Source organism: Phascolarctos cinereus, unplaced genomic scaffold (assembly GCF_003287225.1).
Source record: "Phascolarctos cinereus isolate Bilbo 61053 unplaced genomic scaffold, phaCin_HiC Scaffold_4;HRSCAF=312, whole genome shotgun sequence".
Classification (NCBI taxonomy): domain Eukaryota; kingdom Metazoa; phylum Chordata; class Mammalia; order Diprotodontia; family Phascolarctidae; genus Phascolarctos; species Phascolarctos cinereus.
Window position 1 is genome coordinate 87,035,885 of NW_027555847.1, and position 23,273 is coordinate 87,059,157.

A 23,273-nucleotide genomic window follows, 5' to 3' on the forward strand; every position below is an offset into this window, starting at 1 on the left:
GATCTCTTTGGTATATAGCCCTAGAAGTGCTATTGCTGGTCAAAGGGTATACACATTTTTATAGCCCTTTGGGCATAGTTCCAAATTGTTCTCCAGAATGGTTGGATCATTTTACAGCTCCACCAACAATGCATTAGTGTTCCAATTGTCCCACATCTTCTCCAACATTTATCATTTTCCTGTTTTGTCATGTTGGCCAATCTGATAGGTGTGATGTGGTACCTCAGAGTTGTTTTGATTTGCATTTCTCTAATCAATAACGATTTAGAGCATTTTTTCATATGACTATAGATGGCTTTAATTTCTTCATCTGAGAACTGCCTGTTCATACCCTTTGACCATTTATCAATTGGGGAATGGCTTGTATTCTTATAAATTTGATTCAGTGCCCAAGTCCCATCTGTCTTGATGTGGCCCCAAGGAAAAGACCTGGCAATCCCTGCAGGAGTTATTTGCCAAGTACTTGGGCCTGCTGTTTCCAGGTTTGGGAGTTTAGAGGAAATGACTTCATTACTTGCCTCTGGAAGTAGAATGAGTTGTTGGGGGCAACCATCTGTGTGGTCAGATGATGGGGAAAATTGTTTCACTGTCCGGGCAAAGTAAACTCTCTTGGCTGGGGGAATCCTGCTCAGGCAAGGGCCTCTGACAGACTGATGAGGGAGTTCCCTACCAGGCAGATCCTGAAGATTGTCCCAAAGGAAGGGGCTTTGGGTGTGAGTTGGTATGATTCTTTGGAACTTTTCCAGTCTCATCTCTCTCTTCTTTGGTAGTTACAAAAGGCACTCTCTGAGCTTGATAATATCAAGGAGGAACTGAAATCTACGCAGAAGGATTTACAGAATGCAGACAAGGAAATCACGGTGAGACTTGAAGGGCCCTAGAGTTTATGCGCATTCACCAGAAGTAACAGTGTAACCCCTGTTTTTCACTTCCTGATGTGGACCTCTATACACAGCTTAGTTCTTCCCAGTAAGCTTGACGTTTGACACTCTCAACATAGAAACCCAGAACTAAATGATTGCATTCATTTTCGGCTGCCTGGGTGTTCATCCAGGACAGGTTTCAGAAATGGGAGGTGTAGCATCGCCTTTGTTCCCTCATGTATCCTTCTGTCTGTCCACTGCTGGACATTGTCGTGGTGCTTGCCCTCTGAAGTATTGGTTATAGTTTTTATTGGCTGAAGTGCTCACCTCACTTTGAGAGGCAAGTGGCACACCCTCAGTTATTTATCCTACCTGAAGAGGACTTTAGACTTTATTTGTGTGACCAATAATCCCTTCCTGTCCTGTGAATATAAAAGATCGCCATTTGATTTTTCACTGTTGCCACCAGGTGCACGAGGGGGAAGTAAGTTGTGCAGAATCACTTCGAAAATGTATTCTCTGAAGCTGAGCCTTAGGCTCTAGGACTGGACTCTGGACTGTATCAGCCTGGCTGTGCAAGGGAAGAGCCTCCGTGTACTGAAGGACCTGACTGAACTGGCCTTGCCTCTTGTTTCCAAACCTGTTCTCTTCTCTTTGTCAGTCTCTAGACTAAGAGCGTTATTCATTAGTCTTCTCATTTACACTTAGGCATCTTTCTCTTTCCTAAGAGCTTAAAGAAGAAGCTGACGATCCTACAGGGGACCCTGAACCTGCCATCCCACACCAGTGAGACCCTCAGTCGGCTTGTCTTAGAGAGGTTTGTTCAGCCCCTTTGGTGGCAGGGGGAGGATCTGGGGAAAGCATTAAAATATTCCTTATAGAGGGGTATTACTCATCCTAAGTTATTAGAGGAAGAAGGACTAGTGAACTGTCCTAGAAATTCATCAGGAATGAAAAACAAAGCAGGAAATGAATAACCAGGAACCACAGGGCAAACCGTTCTGGGTGTAGGCCTGACCAGAAGTAAGAAGCAGGTTTGAGTCTGTCTTCAATGCACCTTTGATATGGTATTTTCTTTTACTTTTGTTTTTGCATCACATTCATTTCAATAAATCACCAAGCATTTATTAAGCACCTACTAAGTGCTAGGGACTGGGAATACAAAGACAGAAGTTTGACTCTCCTTACCCTCAAGGACTTTGCATTCTAATTAGGGGATGCCATATATATATTCTATGTGGTAACAATGATAATTTTCTTTCCCCTGTCTATTAAAAGTATCAAGTTTGGGAGCATCTCAGCTGGGCCCAAAGTACCCTGGTTTTGCAGATCAGATTAGAATATTGGTTCCTGAGCTTTACTGTCTTGGCAGTGGCTCCAGGAATTGACCTAGCAGTTGCTGGCAAGGCAAGGGAAGGAAGTTTTAGATTAGGTAGCTGTGGGGATCGTGAGCCATAGAGCAGTAAATCGTCAGGCCCTTCCTAGGAGCAGTGGTGGTATTGATTTTAGTCTTATTCCAAGAATAAGAAATAGAGGATCGGGGGTGGGGGTTATGGGTGAGCTAGGGTACATGCATGGTGGCAGAGAAAATGGTGATGTCGTCATTGGGGAGGCCTTAGTGATCTGGTGGATAGATCTATTCTGTCGTTAGTGTGGGTGAGCTCTTGGAACAGTGAAAAGGGCACTGGATGTCCGAGTAAGGACATCTATCTCTACGCCCATCCTCAACCCGGTGAATCTTCCTTGTAAGAAAAATCACAACAAAACCAAACCCAAAAAGGTCAGCTAAACTAACAAACCAGTGATGGTATCCGTGAGTACATAGCACATTCTGCATCCTCGTTCTCACCCCTGCAGTGACGGGAGGGAGCTAGCATCCCCATTTTAGCCAGCCATTCCAAATGGATTACAGATTCCTGACTTCCAGGTTTCAGCAGTCCTGAAGCCTCTCACTTTCCAGCCTCCCTTGCTTCCAAATTGTTCCTACCTTTTTCAGCTTCTGGTGGAGGAAGACAGGAAGTGGTGGGACTGGAGCATCGCCCAGATCTGAATTTGACAAACAATAATAAGCATGAATATTCCCAGATACAAAGTACAGAAGGGGGGATTGTGTGTGAGACTGCAGATCTTGTCATTGTGCTTTTGAAGTGTTTACTCATTTCGGCACTTCAGTTCCAGAGCTGGTTCTTCGTCTTCTTGTTGCTCCCTGAACCTCCTCATCTCTTCTCTTTTTCTTTGAATGCTTCACATCCTTTTCTTTCTTTTCAGGGGGAATGTCTCCAGCCAGCTGTTGTCGTGTTCACTGGCATTTTTGCAGAGTGTTAACGAAGCACCTAATTTGCCTGTAGTTGTGTACTGAATGTTGTACAGAGCTACAGCTCTTGTCCTCCAGGAGCTGACAGTGAAGACAGGCACAAGGGGAGTCAGATGAATCATGTAGTTTAACGCCTTCATTTTATAGAAGAGGAACTAGATCCGAGGAGGAGAAATAACATGGTAGCCAAGCTGAGATTAGAAAGCCTAGGGCTTGGGGGCAGCTAGGTGGCGCAGTGGATAGAGCACCGGCCCTGGATTCAGGAGGACCTGAGTTCAAATGCGGCCTCAGACACATAATACTTACTAGCCGTGTGACCCTGGGCAAGTCACTTAACCCCATTGCCTAGCCAAAAAAAAAAAAGAAAAGAAAAGAAAGCCTAGGGCTTCTAATTACAATTTCTTCATTCTTTCAACTCCTCCAAGCTGATAGTCTTGTATATGCACACATACCTCTCTACCTGCACAAGTGATCCCATTCCCTCTCATCCCATCTCCTCCAGCAGATTGTTCCCTCTGTCATCCCCACTCTATCACTGATCTACAGTTTCTGTGTGCTGGCTTGCCTATTTCTCCCCCATTCTCAAAAAACCCTCCGCAGATGCTTTCATCTCCGATAACTATCATTCTGTCTAGTAAGTATTTTGAAGCTGGATTTGAACTTGGGTCTTCCTGACTCCAGGCCCAGCATTCTATCCATTTTGCCACCTAGCTGCCTCATCTAGAGGCTAGCTGCCTAGCTGGATTCTCATCCACATCACTCACTCTGACCATAGGTGTTCCTCAGGGTTCCATCCTGGATCCTCTTGTATCTCTGTACTACTTAACTTAGTGATCTCGTTAGCTCCTGTAGATTTAATTACCCTTGGTATGCTGATGATTCTCAAATCTACCTTTCCTGCCCCACACTCTCTGCTGGCCCCCAGTCTTACATCTTCAGCTGCCTTTCAGACGTTTTTCACTAGATAGCCAGTAGGTCCAGAATGAAGCTCACCGTCTTTATCCCAAATCCTCCGCTCCTCCAAACTTCCTTGTTAGTGTAGAGGGCATCACCATCCTCCCAGTCCCTCAGGCTCACAACCCAGGAATCATCCTGGACTCTGCACTCACCCCCATATCTAAGCTGCTGCCAAGGCTTGTCCATTTCCTGTTTGCAACATCTCTTGAACATACCCCCTTCTCTCCTCTGACACTGCTGCCCAAGGGGTACAGGCCCTTATCTCTTCATGCCGGACTGTTGCAATAGCTGCTGATGAGTGTGCTTGCCTCAGGTCTCTCCCTTTCATCCATCCTCCATTCAGCCACTAAAGTGGTTTTGCTAAAGTACAGGTCCAACCATCTCTCTCTCTCACTCTCTCTCACTCTTACTCTTACTCTCTCTCACTCTCACACTCACACACACACACACACACACACACAACTCTATAAACTCCAATGACTCCTTTTAACCTCTCAGATCAAATACAAAATGCTGTTTGGCATTCAAACCCCTTTGTAACTTAGCCCCTTATTACCTTACCTTTCTAGTCTTCTTACATCTCATAATCCCCTACCCCCCCAATATTCCTTGATCCAGTGGCACTGGTCTCCTCCCTCTTCCACAAACAAAACACTCCTAACTCTAGGCATTTTCTTTGGCTATCCCTCATGCCTAGAATGCTCACCCTTCTCATCTCTTCTACTGGAAGCTTTTCCTAACCCTTCTGAATTCTAGTGCCTTCTCTCTTTTAATTATTTTTTATCCTGTATGTAGCTTGTTTGTATATATTTGTTTGCTTAGTGTCTCTCTCATTAGGTTGCGAGCTCCTTGAGGGCACTGCCTTTTGCCTCTTTTTGTATTCCTAGCTTAGCACAATAGTAATAAGGTACTTAATAAATGTTTATTGAGTCACTGACATGTATACAAAGTGTAGCAAGCAAGATAAAAGTACATAAGTGGGTTGGCAAGATCTTTTTTAAAAATCAAATATAGTTAAGTAATTTAGTTTGTCTTTATTTAGGATATTATCCTTTGTTAACTGGACTCTCTGTGACCAGGCTTCAGATTATGCTCTCAGGCTAATCCTTGATAACCCTTCTATATAGGAAAGCTATAAACTAAAGCCGTTTCAGTATCCAGTAAATAATTATGGGAGTTTTAGTGCATATTTCCCAGTTAGTTCATAACCAGAGTTCAAATCTGGCATCAGACACTTGCTAGCTGTGTGGCCTTGAGCAAGTCACCTAACCTCTGTTTGCCTCAGTTTCCTCAGCTGAAAATTGGGATAATAATACCTATCTCCTAGGATTGTTGTGAAGCTCAGATGAAATAATATTTTTAAGTGCTTAGCACAAAGCCTGGTGCACAGTATATGCTATATAAAGGCTAAGTGCTATTATTATGATTATTTATCAAGTACTTAAATATCCATAGTCTCATAAATTATTGATTTTCCTTCCATCAACATAAATTGTATGATTGTGTCCCTTCCATGTCTCAGTAGATATTTTCATGAGTTTTTATAGTTAATAAATTCATCACCTGATGATCAACCATTTGTTGAAGAGCCTCTCCACACTTAGGTGGGTTGGCCCTTGAATGACAGGCACATTGCCCATGCTTTCTCCTTTGGTGGGACTTGCCAGACAGGTCTGGTGTAGAAGTCTTATAAATCTGGTGGCATAACCTTCCAATACCAGGAGTCATCTCACCATAACAAGGCATCAGAGCAGGCCTTCGGTGGAGAAGCCTGTCCTTATCCAGGTAAAAATGTATTTCAAATATGAATCATCTACTATATACTAGCATTATGATAAGGGCCATACATTGTGCTAAAAACCAAGTTGTGTGTTTTCTGTTATTTCCCCTCAATCTATCAGGTCTACCAAATAGATTGATAAGAAACTTTCTTTACAAAACTATTGACTATTATCTTCTATTGTCTCCAATTTGATTTTTCCTGCTCACAAGGTAGCTTCAACCTTGTTTTTCTCTTTAAATCTAGGCACAATTTAAGCTTTCTAATTTCTGTGTACTTTCCCATTCTTCTATAAGTTTTCAAAAGTAGTTCTGCACTAAGTGCCTAAGGATAGAATCCTCTGTTGGGTACTGAGGAAATTGTAAAGTTTAGATAGTACCTGGTTCTTGCTGTCATGAAACCCATAGTTTGGAAAGAAGGTTCAGAAATAAATATAGGTAATTCTAATGCACAGTATTGCATGATAACTTCATTAGGAAGGTACAAAATAAAGTGCCATGTGAAATCTGGGGGAGAATCAGAATCATAGATGAGGAAATCAGTGAAAGCTTTGTGTAGGTGGTAGCATTTGAGTTGGTCTTTTAAAGATGGTAAGAATTCTACAAGTGAAGAGGGGGAGGCAGTTTCTGGCATAGGGAATAAAAGAAGGCATGGAGGTGGGAGTGATCAGGTTGTGTTCTAGAGATGGATAGCAGTGCAGTTGGGCTAGAATGTAGAACGTGGGAGATAGGTTGGGTTTAGTTGATGAAGTCTGAACTTTAGGTAGGTAATAGGGAGCCACTGAAGACTTTTTGAATCACAAGGTAATAAAATTTGCAAATAGGAAGACTAGCATGGCAGGGTAATTCAAAGAATAGATTAGAAAGGGAATAGAAAATGGAAGTAGAAAGACCCATCAGGGCACCATAATTATTTAACCTTTCATCAATCTTTTCCACTAACCTCACAATCTCTCATTTGGCTCCAGGTCACCTTAGATTTTTTTTGGTACCTTTTTTTTTAGATTTAAAAAAAAACCTTTCTTATTCTTTGCCTTTGTGTAAGCATCTATTGTGTGCTCCTCTCCTTTCTCATTTTTTTTCCTACTATATTTAAATCGTGCCCTTCGTTTCCCCTTTGTCATTTGAAAGTTGCATCATATTTCCTGCCTTTCTTTCTCTGCTCATATTTCCATAAAAGCATTTGTGACTCTGCTCATTAGCCTTCCTAAGTTTCATTCTCATTTGTGCTGCGTTGCCACGTGCACTTCTCTTTTTGGCCAGCTGGGCCTTTTCCCCCATTTTAGCTGCCTTGTGTGACAGTGCCATGCTATACATTAGCATGTCTATCAATATGTCTTTCAGTGTGGGGACAGCACTGCCACTCTTTCAAGGTGGGATTATGTTTCTTAGCTTTGGATAGCTAAGTGGGTCCAAGTTGAAACCTCAGCCTCGTTCTTATCTCAGACGACCAGACAGCCATGTTTCAGATAGAAATATTGAGGTGTGTCCAGAGCAGGGTGACTAGGAAGTGAAGAGGCTGATAGACCAGGACAGATGAGGAGGACATAATGAATATTGAAGGGACTAGAAATGTTTAGCCCAGAGAGGAGACGTGGTTGATGTTTTCAAGTATGTGATGGGCTGTCCATGGGGCAAAAGGATGAGGCTGGTTCTGCTTGGCCACAGAGAACAAAACAAGCAAGGCCTGCTGGATAGAAGCTGAAGAGAGGAAGATTTTGACTACATTTAAGAAAGAAATTTCTAATGGTTAGAGCTATCCAAAAGTCTAATGAAAGCAAAAATGAAAAGTTATTATGTTCTCTGTCACTGGAAGTCTGCAGGCAGAGGTTAGATGAGCCCTTAAGATATTGCAGGGGGACTTCTTGCTAAGGTCTAGGTCAGAGGAGGGGAAGCCTTTCAGTCTTGAGGCCACATGTGGCCCTCTAGGTCCTCAAGTGCAGCCCTTTGACTGAATCCAAACTTCACAGAACAAATCCCCTTAATAAATGGATTTGTTCTGTAAAACTTGGACTCAGTCAAAAGGCTACACCTGAGGCCCTAGAAGGCCATATGTAGCCACAAGGCTGCAGGTTCCCCACCGCTGGTATAGGTTGAAATGAATGAACGTGAATGAATGAATAAAGTGAGGTTAAACTAGATGAGTCCTGAGGTCTCTTCTGACTCTGAGATTCTGTGAGGTGCAATTTGTTTTTCTCCTCTTGGTTGTGCACAGGAAGTGCTGTTACTTGAACAGCATTGAACCCATTCTAAACCTTTCCCCATTTATCTTCTTCCCGTGTGTCCTTTACCTCATGATCTTCCTTCAAACTTATTTTTTCAAGTTTTTCTGACTTCTTTACACTTCTGAATTTTGTTGCTTTTCTAAAATTCTTTTACCCTGGTTTCTTCCTATATGAAACAAAGGTGTTGGATTAGATTATTCTTTAAGGTCCCTTCCAATTTTTACATTCTGTGATCCTATGAACTAATTTCTCCCTTAAAATAATTTTGACTCAAGAACATGCACCTGTATTTTGCATTCTTTATTTTCTGCACCTAAAAATGGTCTTTAATTCATTCTCTCATTTGACTAATTTTTGCCTACCATGTCACTTTTCCAGAAGATAACTGAGTAATAATCTTTTAATTAATTGATTAATTTGTTTGTTTACTTATTTTGGAGGCAGTGGGGTCAAGTGACTTGCCTGGGGTCACACAGCTAGTGAGTATTTTGTGTCTGAAGCTAGATTTGAACTCAGGTTCTCCTCAGTCCAGGACCAGTGCTCTATCCACTGCGCCACCTAGCTGCCCCATCAATAATTTTATTTATTAAGCACTTTATAAATACACAGCATTGTGCTAGATCCTGGGAAAAATACAAAGTTTAAATAAAATATGGTCCCTACCCTTCTGAAGTCAGTTTTCTGACTTGACAAGTTGGATAAGCTACCTCGTGAGCCATGCTGGCCTCCTTCCATTGTTTAGGAGGCTTATGGTAAACCCTGGCCAAAAGGTCCATCTTTGAGATTGTAGAATTATGAAAATGGCAGATCATTATGCATTCAACTGCCTCTACCAAGCTGTTAATAAAAGTAGCACAATTTTTTAAAGGTCTCTTTTTTGCTATTTGAACTGATAGCAGAGACTTCAGTTGCCCTATTACAGTCAGCTTATCTAACCAAGGCCTCCCTTCTGACTCTGGAAAACAGCAGCTCTTGAAAAATGAATTTATGTCATGTCCCTTGAACATTAAGCCTCCGTAAGCTGACAGTGAGCCAAGTAAACCCTGTATAGTGCACAGGACATGCTGTCCCTGACAGAGCTGTTTAACCAAGTAAATTTGCCAGAGAAAACAAGATGTTAGAAATCCATGAAGATGACTCACTCTCTCTGATGAGAGAGAGAGAGCGGTCTTCAAAACGGTTTTCTTGTCTTATCCTTTGCTTCCTGCTCTGTCCCTTATTTTTGAGCCAGTGTGAGACCATAGGCAACCATTGGGGAGGGATTTGAAGGAGAGGAAATGACAGGCGAGGAAAGGTGGTTTTGCATACAGAGAAGCTTAAAAAGGCATAGGAGCCGGGGAAAAGGAATCAAAGCAGGCAGATGAGAGTGAGAGTGTGCAGACGGTGGCTGCACAGAGATGTCACGGGTCAGCGTGGGGATGGGGAGGTGGCCGCTTAACCCAACCGATACGTTTAAGTAAGCATTCGGGTTTGGTGCTGGGGAGACCAGAGCTATCTGGTCTCCTGCAAGGGAGGAGCTCGCAGTCTGGTACATTTTACTGGCTGGAGAGTCAGGAAGACCCAGCTATAAATCCTGCCAAGGGGACTTAACCAGCTATGTGATCCTGGGCAGGTCACTCAGCCTTCATTTCCCCATCTGTAAGGTACAGATAATAATAATAGTGCTCACCTCACAAGATTGTTGGACTGAACAAATGGGATAACAAATGTGAAGCTGTGAAAACATAAGCTGGCTATTAATCTAACAGTTGGGACCCAGGAAGGGGCTAGGTCTAGGATGTGAGCAGTTTGTATTTGGAATTCCAGCTTGTGCCAAAGAGCAGGCAGAGAATTGAATGTGTGGCCCCATTGATTATGTCACCAAGGCAGAAGATACTGATGGTACCATTTGGAATGGCCTAAGGAGATTAAAAAACTCTTCAGTTTATTACTCGATTACTTCTTGGGGGGGGGGGCCTAGGCAATGGGGTTGAGTGACTTGCCCATGGTCACACGGCTAGTAAGTGTTATGTGTCTGAGGCCAAATTTGAGCTCAGGTCCTCCTGAATCCAGGGCCAGCGTTCTATCCACTGCACCACCTAGCTGCTCCAACTTTATTACTTCTAGAATAAAATATATATGTGTGTGTATATATATATGAATAAAATGTGTGTGTGTGTGTGTATAAAAAATATAAAACCTTAGCTTGCTTTTAAAGTACTCCACAATCTGGCTCCCTCCTACCTTTTCCATCTCAGTTCTATTGCTCCTGTCGACACACTGTTCTAGTCATACTGGACAGCTAGCTGTTCCCTGTACACAAGATTCTCCCTGCCTTTGTACATGGTGACTTTTGTGCCTGAAATGCTTTCATGGTCACTTCTTCTCCTTAGGACCCTTCACTTACTCCAGAGCAGAGCTCCTACATGAATAAGACTTTTCCTGATTCCCTTCCTCCTCTGAACACCTAAGTTGTTCATTCTCTCTCTCTTGAAATTACTTTGTATTTCTTTGTCATATGCTTTGTGTTTACTTATCTGGCATTTATTGTCTCTTCCCCTCCACTCCCTACGTTAAACGTACACACTTTGACAGCAGGAACATATCCCAGTGCATTAATAAATGGTTGTTGAATTAAAGAAGGTGCGGAGGTGACCAGCTAGTAGTAGAATGGTGTTTTTAAGGTGAGTAGCCCAAGCACTTTCTGAATTTTAGCACAATGAGAGACAAAAGGTCAGGGGCCACATGTAAGACAAAGCCATAGAATAGTATTTCTTAGATCTGGAATGGTGTCAGAAGCAGACATGCTATCAGAAAAACTTAAGCTGAACCTGAAACCCCATCTCTGTTGTCTATAAAAGCTCAGAGGTGACAATCTGTGACTAGATGGTGTGGGAGTCTCCATCTGTTGTTGCTATGTTATGTCAACTGTGCTTTGCCTCCCACCCCCCAAAACCCAAACCCAACAACACAAAAATCTTATGGTAAGAATTCATCTTTCTACAGTGCTTTAAAGTTTCCAAAGCGCTTTCTTTATAACATCTATGTGTGGCAGGTAGTGTAAGTATTATTGTCCCTGTCTTTATAGAGGAAGAAATTGAAACTTAGAGAAGTGATTTGCCCAAGGCCCTGGGATTAGGGATTACAAGAGAACAGCCATCTTTTGGGCTTGAAGCTGCTTGGGAGTGCATAGGTTCATTCTCCTGGCTAATTAGAGCCATATGTACTGGTTGGCCTCTCCAGTAGTCTTTTGCATTGCTACAGCACATAGGTTCCTTTTCTTTTTTGTTTTCAACAAAATAAACATTTCCTAAAAGATAACCCAAACATACACCTCCACAAAGTATATTCCCGCCAAAAGCAATGAACTGACCACTGCCCTGTTAGACTAGGAATACATTCACACAGGGCTCATTTTTATGGGCAGTTAGTTTTATCTGTTGAACCAGTGACTTAAGAAAAGGAAGATCTCATTGGATCATGGGTGTCAGAACTAGGAGGCACCTTAAATACCATCTAGGTCTTCCCTTCGTTTTGCAGATGAGGACATTGAGGCTCACAGGGGAAGTTATTTGCCCACAGGTATAAGAAGGTAGGCAGAATCAGGATTTCAAGTCTTATGACTCTAAATCCTGTGTCTGTGGGTGTGCGCATGTAAATGCATGCGTGCACATACACATACATGCATATACACATATACATTATTTTATCACATATAATATATAGTAATATATCATTTTTCATAATTGACTCAATGAAGTTTGCCTGCCCTTATGTAAAGCAAGCGTAGAAAAGGAAGGATGGCATGTTTGGCTAGAAACAAAATTGCTCTCTAACTAGCTAGAAGAAAAGAACTCATTTCAAGGTAAAATGGATTGAATTTCTCACCGTTTCCCAGCTGTGTACACCATGTGCTCCCCTATTCCCCTTCCTTCTTAAGGGCTCTTAGGCTGCCACCACAGCTTTCCTCGCTCCAGTGATTAAACCTATGAGTTCCCTGATCTGTCTTCGTGATGCTTCACATAATCTCGTCAAACACGGCCCTCTGCTTCAGTGTCTGTGTACCAGTAGCTTTAAAAAAGGAAATGTGGAACGGCTGTGAGGGACCCTAGGGGAGAGAGACAGAAGTTGGCCGTTTCAAAGTAGGTCTCTCTAGGCAGCCACATCTTGGAAATGTTGCCAGTTGTCCTGTTGTCTAAAAGGACCTGCCTCTACTGTTGCATGGTGTACCAAGCTCTCTTTGTGTAGATAGCGGTGCCCCAAGAACGATTTAGAAAATGAGGGGACCTGAGAGGAGAAATCTGGTGTTTGAGTCTGGCTTCTGGTTTTATATGTGGCTTTTCTGTTGCTTCCTCTCAGCCACATGGGCTATGATTCAGGAAGGAATGAGGATAGACCTTGAATTCACCCTTTCAGATATTTCTGCACTTTGAAGTATGTCATACTTCAGTGGGTCTGTGATCGCATTGATGAGAGCGCTCTTTGCTCTGGCAGAGATCATAACCCACCAAACTTTCTGATCCTGTGTGTTGCTTGTCCTTGTCTTTCTAGATATTCTCTATAGAAGATTTATCCAGCATGCCAGAGGCCTTCCTCTGGTTCTTTTAATATCTTCTGGGTACCCATGCAGTGTTCAGGAATCTCTTATCCAAGTTGTCCATTTTTTATCTTTTGCTCTCTTCCCAGCTTGTGGCCTTTTCTGGTCATGTGGCCCCTTGATGATATCTTCCACACCACTTGCCATGCTCAAGTTATCAATGACTAACTTACACCCACTATGTGTTTTTCCATTGCCCTTATTCTTTTGGCATCATGGTGAGCTATGATTTATAGCTATACAAGGAGAATACTGGTATGAAAAGTTGGGCTTTTGAAGCAGGGAGGAGCTTAGAATTATTGAAAGCATTGCATGTTTGCCAAATTCAGTCCAGCCCATTCTCTTCCTGTTCGGCTCTGGGCCTAGCTCACTGTCTGTTTACAACAACTCCCAGTGTATATGTTCTGATGGAAGGGCAGCACAGCAAGTTAATCCACTGCTATGTCAAAATCTGAGAAATAGACATCTGTCATCCATTTGGTTTTTGCTGTTTGGATTGTTAGTTTAATCTCTCTTGAGTTCTGATGCTTGATGATGACTCTTTCAGGTATATCTGGTAAAAGTTATTGTTCCTGCATACATCGAGTTGAAGGGATCAAATAGTTTGTTCTTCCCACAAATGTTTATTAGGTACATAATATATTCAAGGCCCATAGTAGATCCCTACTATGGGCATACGTAGTGTCCCCTAGACACTGGAGAGAGGGAGAGGCTGTTGAAAGTGTATTATTCAGAGTTCCTGAAGATGCCTTACCTTAGTAGGTAGGGTAGGACCCTGTGTACAGTGAATAAATTGAACCTAGCTGTGCACTCACTGTTAGAGCCTGAAGAAGATATTATAACTCTGAAAAGAGGAAGAAGTTAGATGAAGTTGCCTTTCATACTCTTGTGTGTCCTCTACAGTAAATGGTTACTTTTTCTCTTCCTAGCCCAGCTCCTGTGGAAATGCTGAGCCTAAAGTTGCGCCAGCCAGCCCGTGGTGAGGATATTGATCTGAATGCCTCTTTTGATGTGGACACACCACCAGCCCAGCCCCACAGCTCCAAGCTAGTCCCAGCTAAGAAGCTCCGCCTAGAGCAGTCAAGGTGAATGCTCTTTGTCCTGGCTCTCTGTACTGGGGAAGCCCACTAAGGGTCTGCTTAGCCTGCAAAGAATTTAATGGTGGTGACGGGGGAGGTGGGTAGGCCATTGCTATTCATGGTCATTTTCTTTTGTTACCAGCTCCCAAATCCCCCTTTTTACAGAAATAAGGGGAAGGAAAGAGGAAGAAACAGCTAGAGGAGAGATAAAAAAAAAGGGCACTAACTCCTCTTGCCAGTACTCCAAAGCTGGGGGTGGGGGTGTGATGGCCTGGGGATGTGGGTCATATCCCACTCTCCCCATGGTACTCTCATTTTTGAGACTTACCACACCTACTTTATCCCTCCACACTACCTTACTCAGCTCTCTCCCTGTGCCGTGCAGAGCTACCAACCATTATCTTTCTGAGCCAGGCATCGGCTCCTCATGATAGTTATAAGAGAACCTGATACCATTCTGAGGGCAGATTCTGCACCGCCAGGCAATGACTAATATGTTAGAGCTTTGTGTTTTCCATTTTCATTTTGGGTGGGAAGGGAGGAAAAGGAGGAGAATAAGCATTTATATAGTACCTGCTATGTGTCAAGCACTGTACTGAGTGCTTTACAAATACTGTATTATTTGATCCTCACAACAACCCTGCAAGGCAGGTCCTGTTATTTCCATTTTTCAGTTGAGGAAACTGAGGCAAACAAAGATTAAGTGACTTGCCCAGAATCACAGAGCTAGCAAGTGTCTGAGGCTAGATTTTGAAGTCAGGTATTCCTGAGTTCAAGTTCATTATCTTTACTGCAAACTCATTTCTCTTTGAAATGTCCCTACTACTGTTTTTTAAATAAGTTCTTATTGATATTTTCTGTTTCTTACATCACCATAGTATCCCACATATATACCCTCCCCCTCCCAAAGAATCATCCCCCATGATAAATAGTATTTTTTAGAGAGGGGAAAAAAAGTCAGCACAACTGATTGGTACATTGAAAAAGTCCAAAAACACATGCGAGGCATAAAACTTGTGGACCTCCCACCTCCATGAAGGGGTGGGTTGAGGGTGTCTTCTTACTTCTCTTCGAGTCCCATTTGATCTTATGTACGTTTGTTTACTTTTGTCTTTTTGGTGTGCCATTGTTCTTTCTGTTTACATTGTTGTAGTTAACGGGTATGTGGTTTTCTTGGCTCTGCTCACTTCACTCTGCACCAATACATTTAATGCTTTCCATGCTTCTCCGGACTTATTACATATCATTTTCTAGAGTGTAGTGATATTTCATTACATTGATGCATCACACTTTATTTATCCATTCCCCAGTTGATGGACATCTTCTTTGTTTCCAACTGTTAGCTATCACAGGAAGTGCTATTTACAAATATTTTGGAGCACATGGGGAATTTTTTCTTATCAATGGCTTCCTTGAGGTGTAAGCCCAGTAATGGAGTCTCTGGTAATGGTATGGATATTTGATTACTTGATTTGCATAATTGCAAATTGCTTTCCCAAATGGTTGTACTGTGTCACACCTCCCTCAACAATGTGTTAGTGTGCCTATCCTTCTACAATCCCTCCAACGTTGACTGTTGTCACTTTTTGTTATTTTTGCCAGTTTGCAGGGGGCAAGGTGAAATCTCAGAGTTGCCAAATTTCTCTATTATTGTTAAGGTCACTACCATCTTTCTAGTCACCCAGGTTCATAACCTTGGTGTCATCATCAAAGTCTCATTCTCTTTCACCCCACATATCCAGTAGATTGTCAGATCTTGTTCCTATGTCTGAAACCTCTCTTGCGTCTCTCCCCTTCTGTCTGCTCCCACAGCTGACACTTGTTCAAGCCCTAACCTTCTCTGACCTGGACTCTTGGGATGAGCTCCTCTTTGCTCTACCTTCAAGTCTCCTGTCTTCTGAAGCACAGGTCTGACCATGTCACTTCCCTTCTCAGTAAACTCTGTGATCAAATATTATTTCATCTTTATCTCATCCTTTAAAGTGTTTTTTCATGCAAGTTGTGTAATGTGTGTAATTATTACTACAGTAATACATATAAAATAGATTTATAAGTAGGTAAATGGGTGTATATTGGGGATGCACGTTCAGAATTTATTTGCTGATGGGGATGTGCGTCAAGAAAGTTTGGAAACCACTGCTCTGGAAGTTGCCAACATCTTACTCTTCTTGCTCTGCTGGCTTCCTCCTATACCTTCATTTCCCTGTTTGTTTTTGTATTTGCCTCTCTGAGCAGCAGTAAGGAGATAGGCTTTTCAGAGTACAGTCACAAGCATGCTGGCAATTGAAAACCACCAGACAGGTGTCTGAATGTCAGAAGGGCCTGTTGCCCGAACTCAGGGATGTCTGGAAAAACTGTGGCAGGGATCCTGAGTGTGCACAACCTAGAACTGCCATGGTAACCAATGATGATTCAGGTTTCTCTAGTACTTTTCTTGTTATTGTTGCTGTTATGTAGCCTCTAAGCTACAAAGGTGCAAAGAACAGAAGCAAATCCCTTCAGAGACTTGATGTGCTGAGAGAATGTGGCTGGTTTTCAGAAGAGGGGGAGAAACTGACATCGAGAGATGCAGAAAGTGGGGCACTATGGGACTTCATGGGTGGGTGGGGGGTGTGTGTGTGTGTGTGTGTGTGTTCACGTACGTACACATACAGAGCAGCTGCTGCTCTGAACTAATACAGAAGGTCCCCCCCTCAAGGGGATTCCCTGCACCAATGAAATCAGAAGCCTAGACAAAAGAACACACACACACACACACACACACACACACACACACACACACACACACACACAATCTTCGTTAAGTGTTCAGCCCTTTAACAAACAGACCAGACATGCAGGCTCAGAGAGTAAGGAAACACAGAGTTTAATTTATAAGTTGGGGTCTTATGGAAGTTACAGTGTGTTTTAAAGGCATTTTTGGGGTCCTGCTACCCTCTTTCCCCATTCTTCCTTGATACCTTTACATTTCCACACAGGACAAACTAGTTTCTTATAAAAAACTAACAAGAGAGTGTTGAGCAATAATGCAATAGATTTTCAAGGCAAAATCTGAAGATGAGAACATCAGGGACACGGTCTAGACCAGCCAGTCATTAGAATAATGAGCAATGACCCAGGCAAACAGGTGGTTAGAACTGGTGACAGGACAGATCTGCTGAGACTGGTAAGAGGGAAACTGACGGAGACTGCAGAACACTTTACTTCAAGGCCAGCGTCTGAGAGCCTAGAGTCCAAGGTAACTTAGCTCCAAACCCTGAAGTGATAACTTTTAGCTAAGTAGTCAAGTGCAGAAAGTGCCTTCTTTTGGCCAAATATCGTACTCTTGAGGTCAAGACAGTCAATAAACACTAAACACCTACTGTGTGCGAAGCACTGGGGATGCAAATGTGAAAAAAAGATAATCCCTGCCCTCAAGTTGCTTACAATCTAATGGGGGAAGATAGCCCACAAAAGGAAGCTGAAAAGGCGGTGGGAGGGGCTTGGTGGAGAAGAGTCTTGGTTGTGCAGCCAGCTGAGAAATGAGGAGAGACTATGTACCATTTCTTTAGGCTTCCTGTCTGGAAAATGTGCTGGGGTTGGGGGCAGGGGAAAGGTATATAGACATATTGTGGTGTTTAAAAGAGGCAGTCTGAATGAGATTTAATTTGACTCAGACCACCGTAGTAGGTAGCAGCTCTCTACAGGGCCGGTCTTCAACTGCCATTGCATTCAAGGTGAATGGAAAGCCTTAATAGTCAAACAAAAAATAGTCACCCAAAGAGGTGGAGATTGATGCCAAGGAAAAGATCATTGATAGGCAGCTGCTAAGAGGTCAGAATAATAATGATGATGATGCTGACATTTGTTTAGCCTCATTAAGGTTTGCAATGCACTTTGTGTATGTTATCACATTTGATCCTCACAACTTTGTGAAATAGGTGTTATTATTACCCTACTTTATAGATGTGGAAACTGAGGCTGAGAAAGGTGAAAAGACTTGCCCACTTGCACATAGCCACTAAGTGTCTGAAGCAGGATTCCAGCTCAGGTCCCTTGACTCCCAAGCCCAGCACACTGTCTGCTACACTGATGTGTCCCAGAAAGGATAACTGGCTGAGAAGTGTTCTTTAAGTCAGAAAGGGCTGATTAGAAGAAGTTGGGGAGTTTCATCAAAAAGAGAGAATCCTTCAAAAACAAACTGGGGCGTCTGGTACAAGCTAAAGAAAGAACAGATTTGAAGTTCAGAGAGGACACTTGGGGGGTTGCAGGAAAAGTAGTTTGGGACTGAGTGCCCAGATGAGATTCCTGCTGGGCTTCCTGTGCCATTAATTGCCTACTCTGTAGACCTAAAAACAGGTGCTAAAATTTAGGGGGATGTTTGGAGGGAGTGAACCTAGTGTTTATTCAACAAACATTTGCTGACTGATTAGCAGTGTGAGGTAGAGGGTTTCACTAGGTGACCTCTAAGACCCTTTCCAATCCTATGATTCTAAATTATGCCTAAGGTACTGTTGAAGTTGTGGGATAAGATGTGGTTCCTACTTTCACATCGCTAGCTTTGGTAAGTCATGAGATATAACATCCTTCCTTGTGTTCAAATTATTTGCATTTAAGGAAGGGAAAAACCAAAAACTGTAAGAGTTGAGGAGGAGGTGATCACTTCTACAAAGAGGTCAGAGGAAGCTTCATGGTGGCAGTGGTATTTGAGCTGGGTCTTGAAGGATGGGTAGGATTTTGATGGGTAAATCGGGGAATGGGTACTTCAAGTTGAGGAAACAGTGTTAGCAGAAGCACTGAGGCAGGAAGGAATAGAGCCTATTTGGCAAGTGGGGAAGTAGCCTATTTTGGCTTCAGCAGAGTATGAGAAAGTGAGATAAGGCTGGGAAGGTCAATTTGGATTAGTCTGGGGAGGGCCTTGAATTCTGGATTGAAGGAATTTAGTCAGACTTTATTTCATAAACATTCATAAAAAACATTCTTTGAATTTTTTTTAACAAAGAGTGACATGATCAAAACAATGTTAGGGAAAATAATCTGCTGTGTATAGGGTGGATCGGAGGTCAGGAAAGACTTTGGGCCGAGAAACAAGGTCCATGTCTGTTACAAAGTGAGAGGACCCAAAAAGGAGATAAACTGGGGGTGGGTGGAGGGGGAGGGGATGACCTCAGCTGTGGGTAGCAGCTGTAGTGAACCAGCTAAACTGAATAGATTCTCAGTCTGGTAAAATTAACATCCTCCAGGATCAGAGGGAGTCTCGTGCTGTTAGAAGAAATCTGTGAAGGGGAGGAAAGGGTCAGTTAGCAAACTCAAGAAGTCCCCCAAATTGCCAAATACCTGCTTGTTTCAACGTCTGTTGAATGGAGAGATGAAATGAAGGCCCAAGATTTAGTGGTAGATGACAATTAGTTCCTGTCGTTTTAGAGACACTTCAGGCTCATGATGTCATCAGTAGTGATGGGAAGGGACAGAGGGAGGGGGACAACAAATGGATCCCACACTTGACCCCTTGACGCGGCCATCGGAAAGCCTGAGGTGCCGTTGAACGGGTCCTTAGAGACTCCCCGTCTCTGTTCAGCAAGGGTTCACACACGCCTGTGTGCAGTCTGCAGTGGAGACAAAGGCGAGAAATCACAGGGCCCCTGCCTGCAAGAGATTTATAATCTCATGGGAGATGACATGCACAAATGAAATCTGATAGAAGATTGAAATGTTGTAATCAAGCTACAAGAGAGATCCAAGCAAAGAGCTCTAGGAAACTTCGAGGGAAAAGAAGTCAGTGGAAGGTTGAGGCAAGCTCATCTTAACTGAGCCTAAAGAGATATTTCAACAGGTAGTGATGTGGAAGGGGTGTGGTGTGTGTTCCAGGCCTGGGGGAAAGGAGCTAAATAAGACAGTTTGTCTGTACCTTATCGAGTTCAGGAGTCCAATAGATGGGTCCTTTAAGTGTCCTTATGAGACAGCTGGCCCCAAAAGTGCCATTGTCTAGACACCTGAAGGAAAAGATGAACAAGAGAGACTAGAGCATCCCCATCTGTAAAGTGAGAGGTGTAGACCTCAAAGTGAGCTCTCCCATCCCTTCTGGTATAACTTTTATGATCTTTGTAAGCAAACATCACCACAGACATGGTCTTCGTATCTAAGTACTGTTTGAATTCCATGAAACTGGAGAAAACCTTTTACTTGACATCTTTAAAATGTCGTGACTTTCCCCATCATTCCCCCCCCACCACCACCACCACCCCTTTTTTGCTAGCAGGAAATACAGAGCCTAGCTGGATCCTTGGTGAATGTCAAGGGAAGGGATGAATGGAGCAGTGCCCAGAACCCTGGCTAACTTATAAAGAGGGTGCCCCCTGGTGGATGACTCTGAGCATAGCTGCTAGTCTGAGAAACTTACAAGCTTCTGCAAGCTGCTAGGCTCCCAAAAGGTGTATCACAAAGGAGTCCAAGCAAATCTGTCCCCTTCTGTCAAAATAATTTGGGGAGGAGCCCGAGGTTAGCCAGGCCTAGCACCATGGCCCCCAGGCTCTGGCAGTCAGCTTTAACCAGAGCTCAGACACGCCCATACAAGCTCTCTAGCCAGCTTCTCACCCTCTCATTGGATTTTCTTGCAGCTCTGTGACTCCTGGCATCTCCAGAAAAGACAACAAAGACCTCACAAAGGTAAGACATCTCCACTTACTCTTGTGGAACTGGCCTGTCCTAGACCCCTCCAAAGCCAGGAGGATCACCAAGCCTGAAGGCTAAGAGCCATCCTGTCCTGGCTAGCTTTGGACTCTTTACATTGGTGTTTCTGGCATCTCTAAAGCTAGCATGTCTGTGTTCTGTAGGTTAGGTAGCCTTCCTATGTGTGAGAGAGCTCTCATCAATATAGGATATGGTGGGGAACACCATAGTGAGGGAAGGAGTACTGGACTTGGGTCCGACTTTGGAATTTTTTAGTTCTTTCTTTGCTACTCCCTGTGTGATCTTGGAATCTTATAGATGTTGAATCCTATTAAAAAGTGAGCTCCTTGAGAGCAGGGACCATCTTGGCTTTTCTATTTGTGTCCTCAGTTCTGGAGCTTAAATGAGATATTGGAACTGGAGATAGATAGATAGATAGATAGATAGATAGATAGATAGATAGATAGATAGATAGATAGATATGTATATACACACACACACATATAAAGCTATTAAGTCAAATGTAAGACATTATTATTATTATATAATCTGGTTTGTAATCAAGTCCAAACTTGAGCCTTCCCAAATGGCAGTCTGTCCCGCCCACCCACCTTTAATAAAAAAAGATTCCAAGGGTAAGGTAAAACTCCCATCACCTCTTAGTATTCTTTCTTGTACAGGTGAATTTTTTCAAATAGGAAGCATACAGAATGAACCAGATTATTTCTACTCAACATGAGTAAAGGTAAACGTGATAGATCTATTCAGTCAATCAGCAAATTTTTACTTAAGCACCTACTTAAGCACTCCTGTTTAAGTGAGCCTAGAATTTCCATCTGTTGGGAGACATGAAGGTGTATAGGACATGGTTGGTATGGAAATAAAAAGGCATCAACAAAATTTTGTTTAAAAAATTTTCCCCACTTTCATGGCCCCAAGAACTTGTTTTCCCCATTTTCCCCTTATCAACATAAACAATAGAATGGAAACATCATTATTATACAGTGGTGCCTTGAGATGCACAAAGTACAACCTGTGGAGTAGGTAATGTAAATATTTTATAAATAAGAAAGCCGTGTTTCCCAAAAGTTAGATGATGCCCAGGGTCATATAACTAGTGGGTATTGGTGGAGGAAACTGAACCTGGGCTTCACTGCATCCTGCCACATTTCACCATTTTAGGCCAAATAATATCATTCAATGTTATCTCTATATGAAAGGATAAATTAGATCCTGCTCCAGCAGCCTGTCACTCTGTCCTTTCCTGGATTTAAGAGACCTTTCTGGGCAAGTTTCAAAGGCACCGCTCTGATGGCCTGGCAGCATGGGGTGGCTGGCACCAAAAGTCTATAAAATTAAAGGTGTAGATTAAGTACTCTAGGGTCTGCTTCCAGCTCCAAACTCTCTTTTCTCTTTTTTCAAGGACACCTTGGATCAGCATGGATATTTCCATGCCGCAGTAGCAACTAAGCTGTGCTTCTCTCTCACTCTTCCTTCTCCTAGCCCTAAATACTGGTAGCAGGCTGGGCCCTGGAGACTTAAGGGAAGGCCACTCTAGGACACTGAGGGTCTACTTCTGGGGTTCTCTCTCTGTTCACAGGGTGGCATGGTGGAAAGAGCTTTGGTAAGAAACCTGTGTTGTAGTTCAAGTTTTACTGAGAACCAGTTGGGTGACTTTGGACAAGTCATTAACCTCCCATTGGGCTTTAGTTTTAAAACAAAATGGTTGTACTAGCTGATCTCTCAGTGTTGTCCTGCTCTAACATTCTAGATTCTTCCTCCCAAATCCCCTGAGGTTCTGGGGATGTGCATAGACCTGTGTGTCAAAGATATTAACTATGACCTGGATTTTTCCCCTTCAGGTGAATGGTCTTTCTCTTGGGGGTCAGCATTGGCCTGGAGAACAAGATGATGAGCTTGTGGGGAACTTTCCCTCATTCATTCGGAATGCTGTCCTGGGCAGGAAGAGGCCCCTGGGCAACCTGGGGGACCCATGCAGGAATAGTGGAACTGTAAGTATGGCTGGCCACTCTCCCCCCAGAGTAAGCCTCTGGGCATTGAACTGCCACCCACCCCCCTCATGCCCTATGGCCTTTTGGGGAAGTTAGAATAACATCCTTCTACCTGTTGGGCCAAGAGCTAGAGCCAGGGCCAGACTGACTGAGTCTGGGGCTAGCAGCTCAGCAGCCAGGCCTTCTTCACCACGTCCTCTTCCTACAGAGCCTTTCTTGCTGCTACCTCCTTCACAGTCACTATTTAGTTATCTCCCTAGTGCTAGACTTGAAAGAGAGAGAGAGAGAGAGAGAGAGAGAGAGAGATAACACTGGAAGTGCTAGACTTGAAAATAAGGAAAGGCCTTACATGTCTCTATAATCCTTAGTTTCCTTATCTGCAAAATGGAATAATGATAGAACCTACTTCACAGGGTTGTTTTGAGAATCAAATGAAGTAATATATATGAAGGTGATTTGCAGATTTTAAAAGTGCTATCTATGTAAATGTTCACTATTGTGATGATAAAGCGTCAGGGATCCTATCTTTTCTCAAAGCTTTTTATTTCTCCCAGCACTTATCTTAGCATTCAGTATATGGTAGGCATTCATATATGTTTATTGTATTGTCACAGGTAAGAACGGGATTTGATGGGCTTGGAGGGCGAAGCAAGTATATTCAACCCATATCCTTTCTACTCTGACCCTGCATTTGCCATGGGGAACTGGGGGAGAGGCCAGGGCTGCCACTGGGGAGATGGCTTTTGGGAAGATCGTATAAACCATATGATACCCTCCCATGCATTGCCTACAACTACCAGGCCAGCCAGAGGCCTGGAAG

General features: G+C 43.1%; 1 protein-coding gene across 2 annotated transcripts in view; it reads left to right on the forward strand.

Moving 5' to 3' along the window:
• Positions 1-23,273, forward strand: part of TRAIP (TRAF interacting protein) — a 52,600-nt gene that overhangs the window by 24,777 nt on the left and 4,550 nt on the right. For both annotated transcript variants that reach the window (XR_002326901.2, XM_020998899.1), the window contains exons 9-14: positions 771-860; positions 1,592-1,680; positions 13,644-13,799; positions 20,390-20,438; positions 22,304-22,453; positions 23,068-23,118. Coding sequence is in view for 1 of the 2 variants with exons in the window: in XM_020998899.1 (XP_020854558.1) it covers positions 771-860; positions 1,592-1,680; positions 13,644-13,799; positions 20,390-20,438; positions 22,304-22,453; positions 23,068-23,118 (585 nt within the window). In the remaining variant the exon portion in view is untranslated. The remainder of the gene's footprint in view (positions 1-770; positions 861-1,591; positions 1,681-13,643; positions 13,800-20,389; positions 20,439-22,303; positions 22,454-23,067; positions 23,119-23,273) is intronic.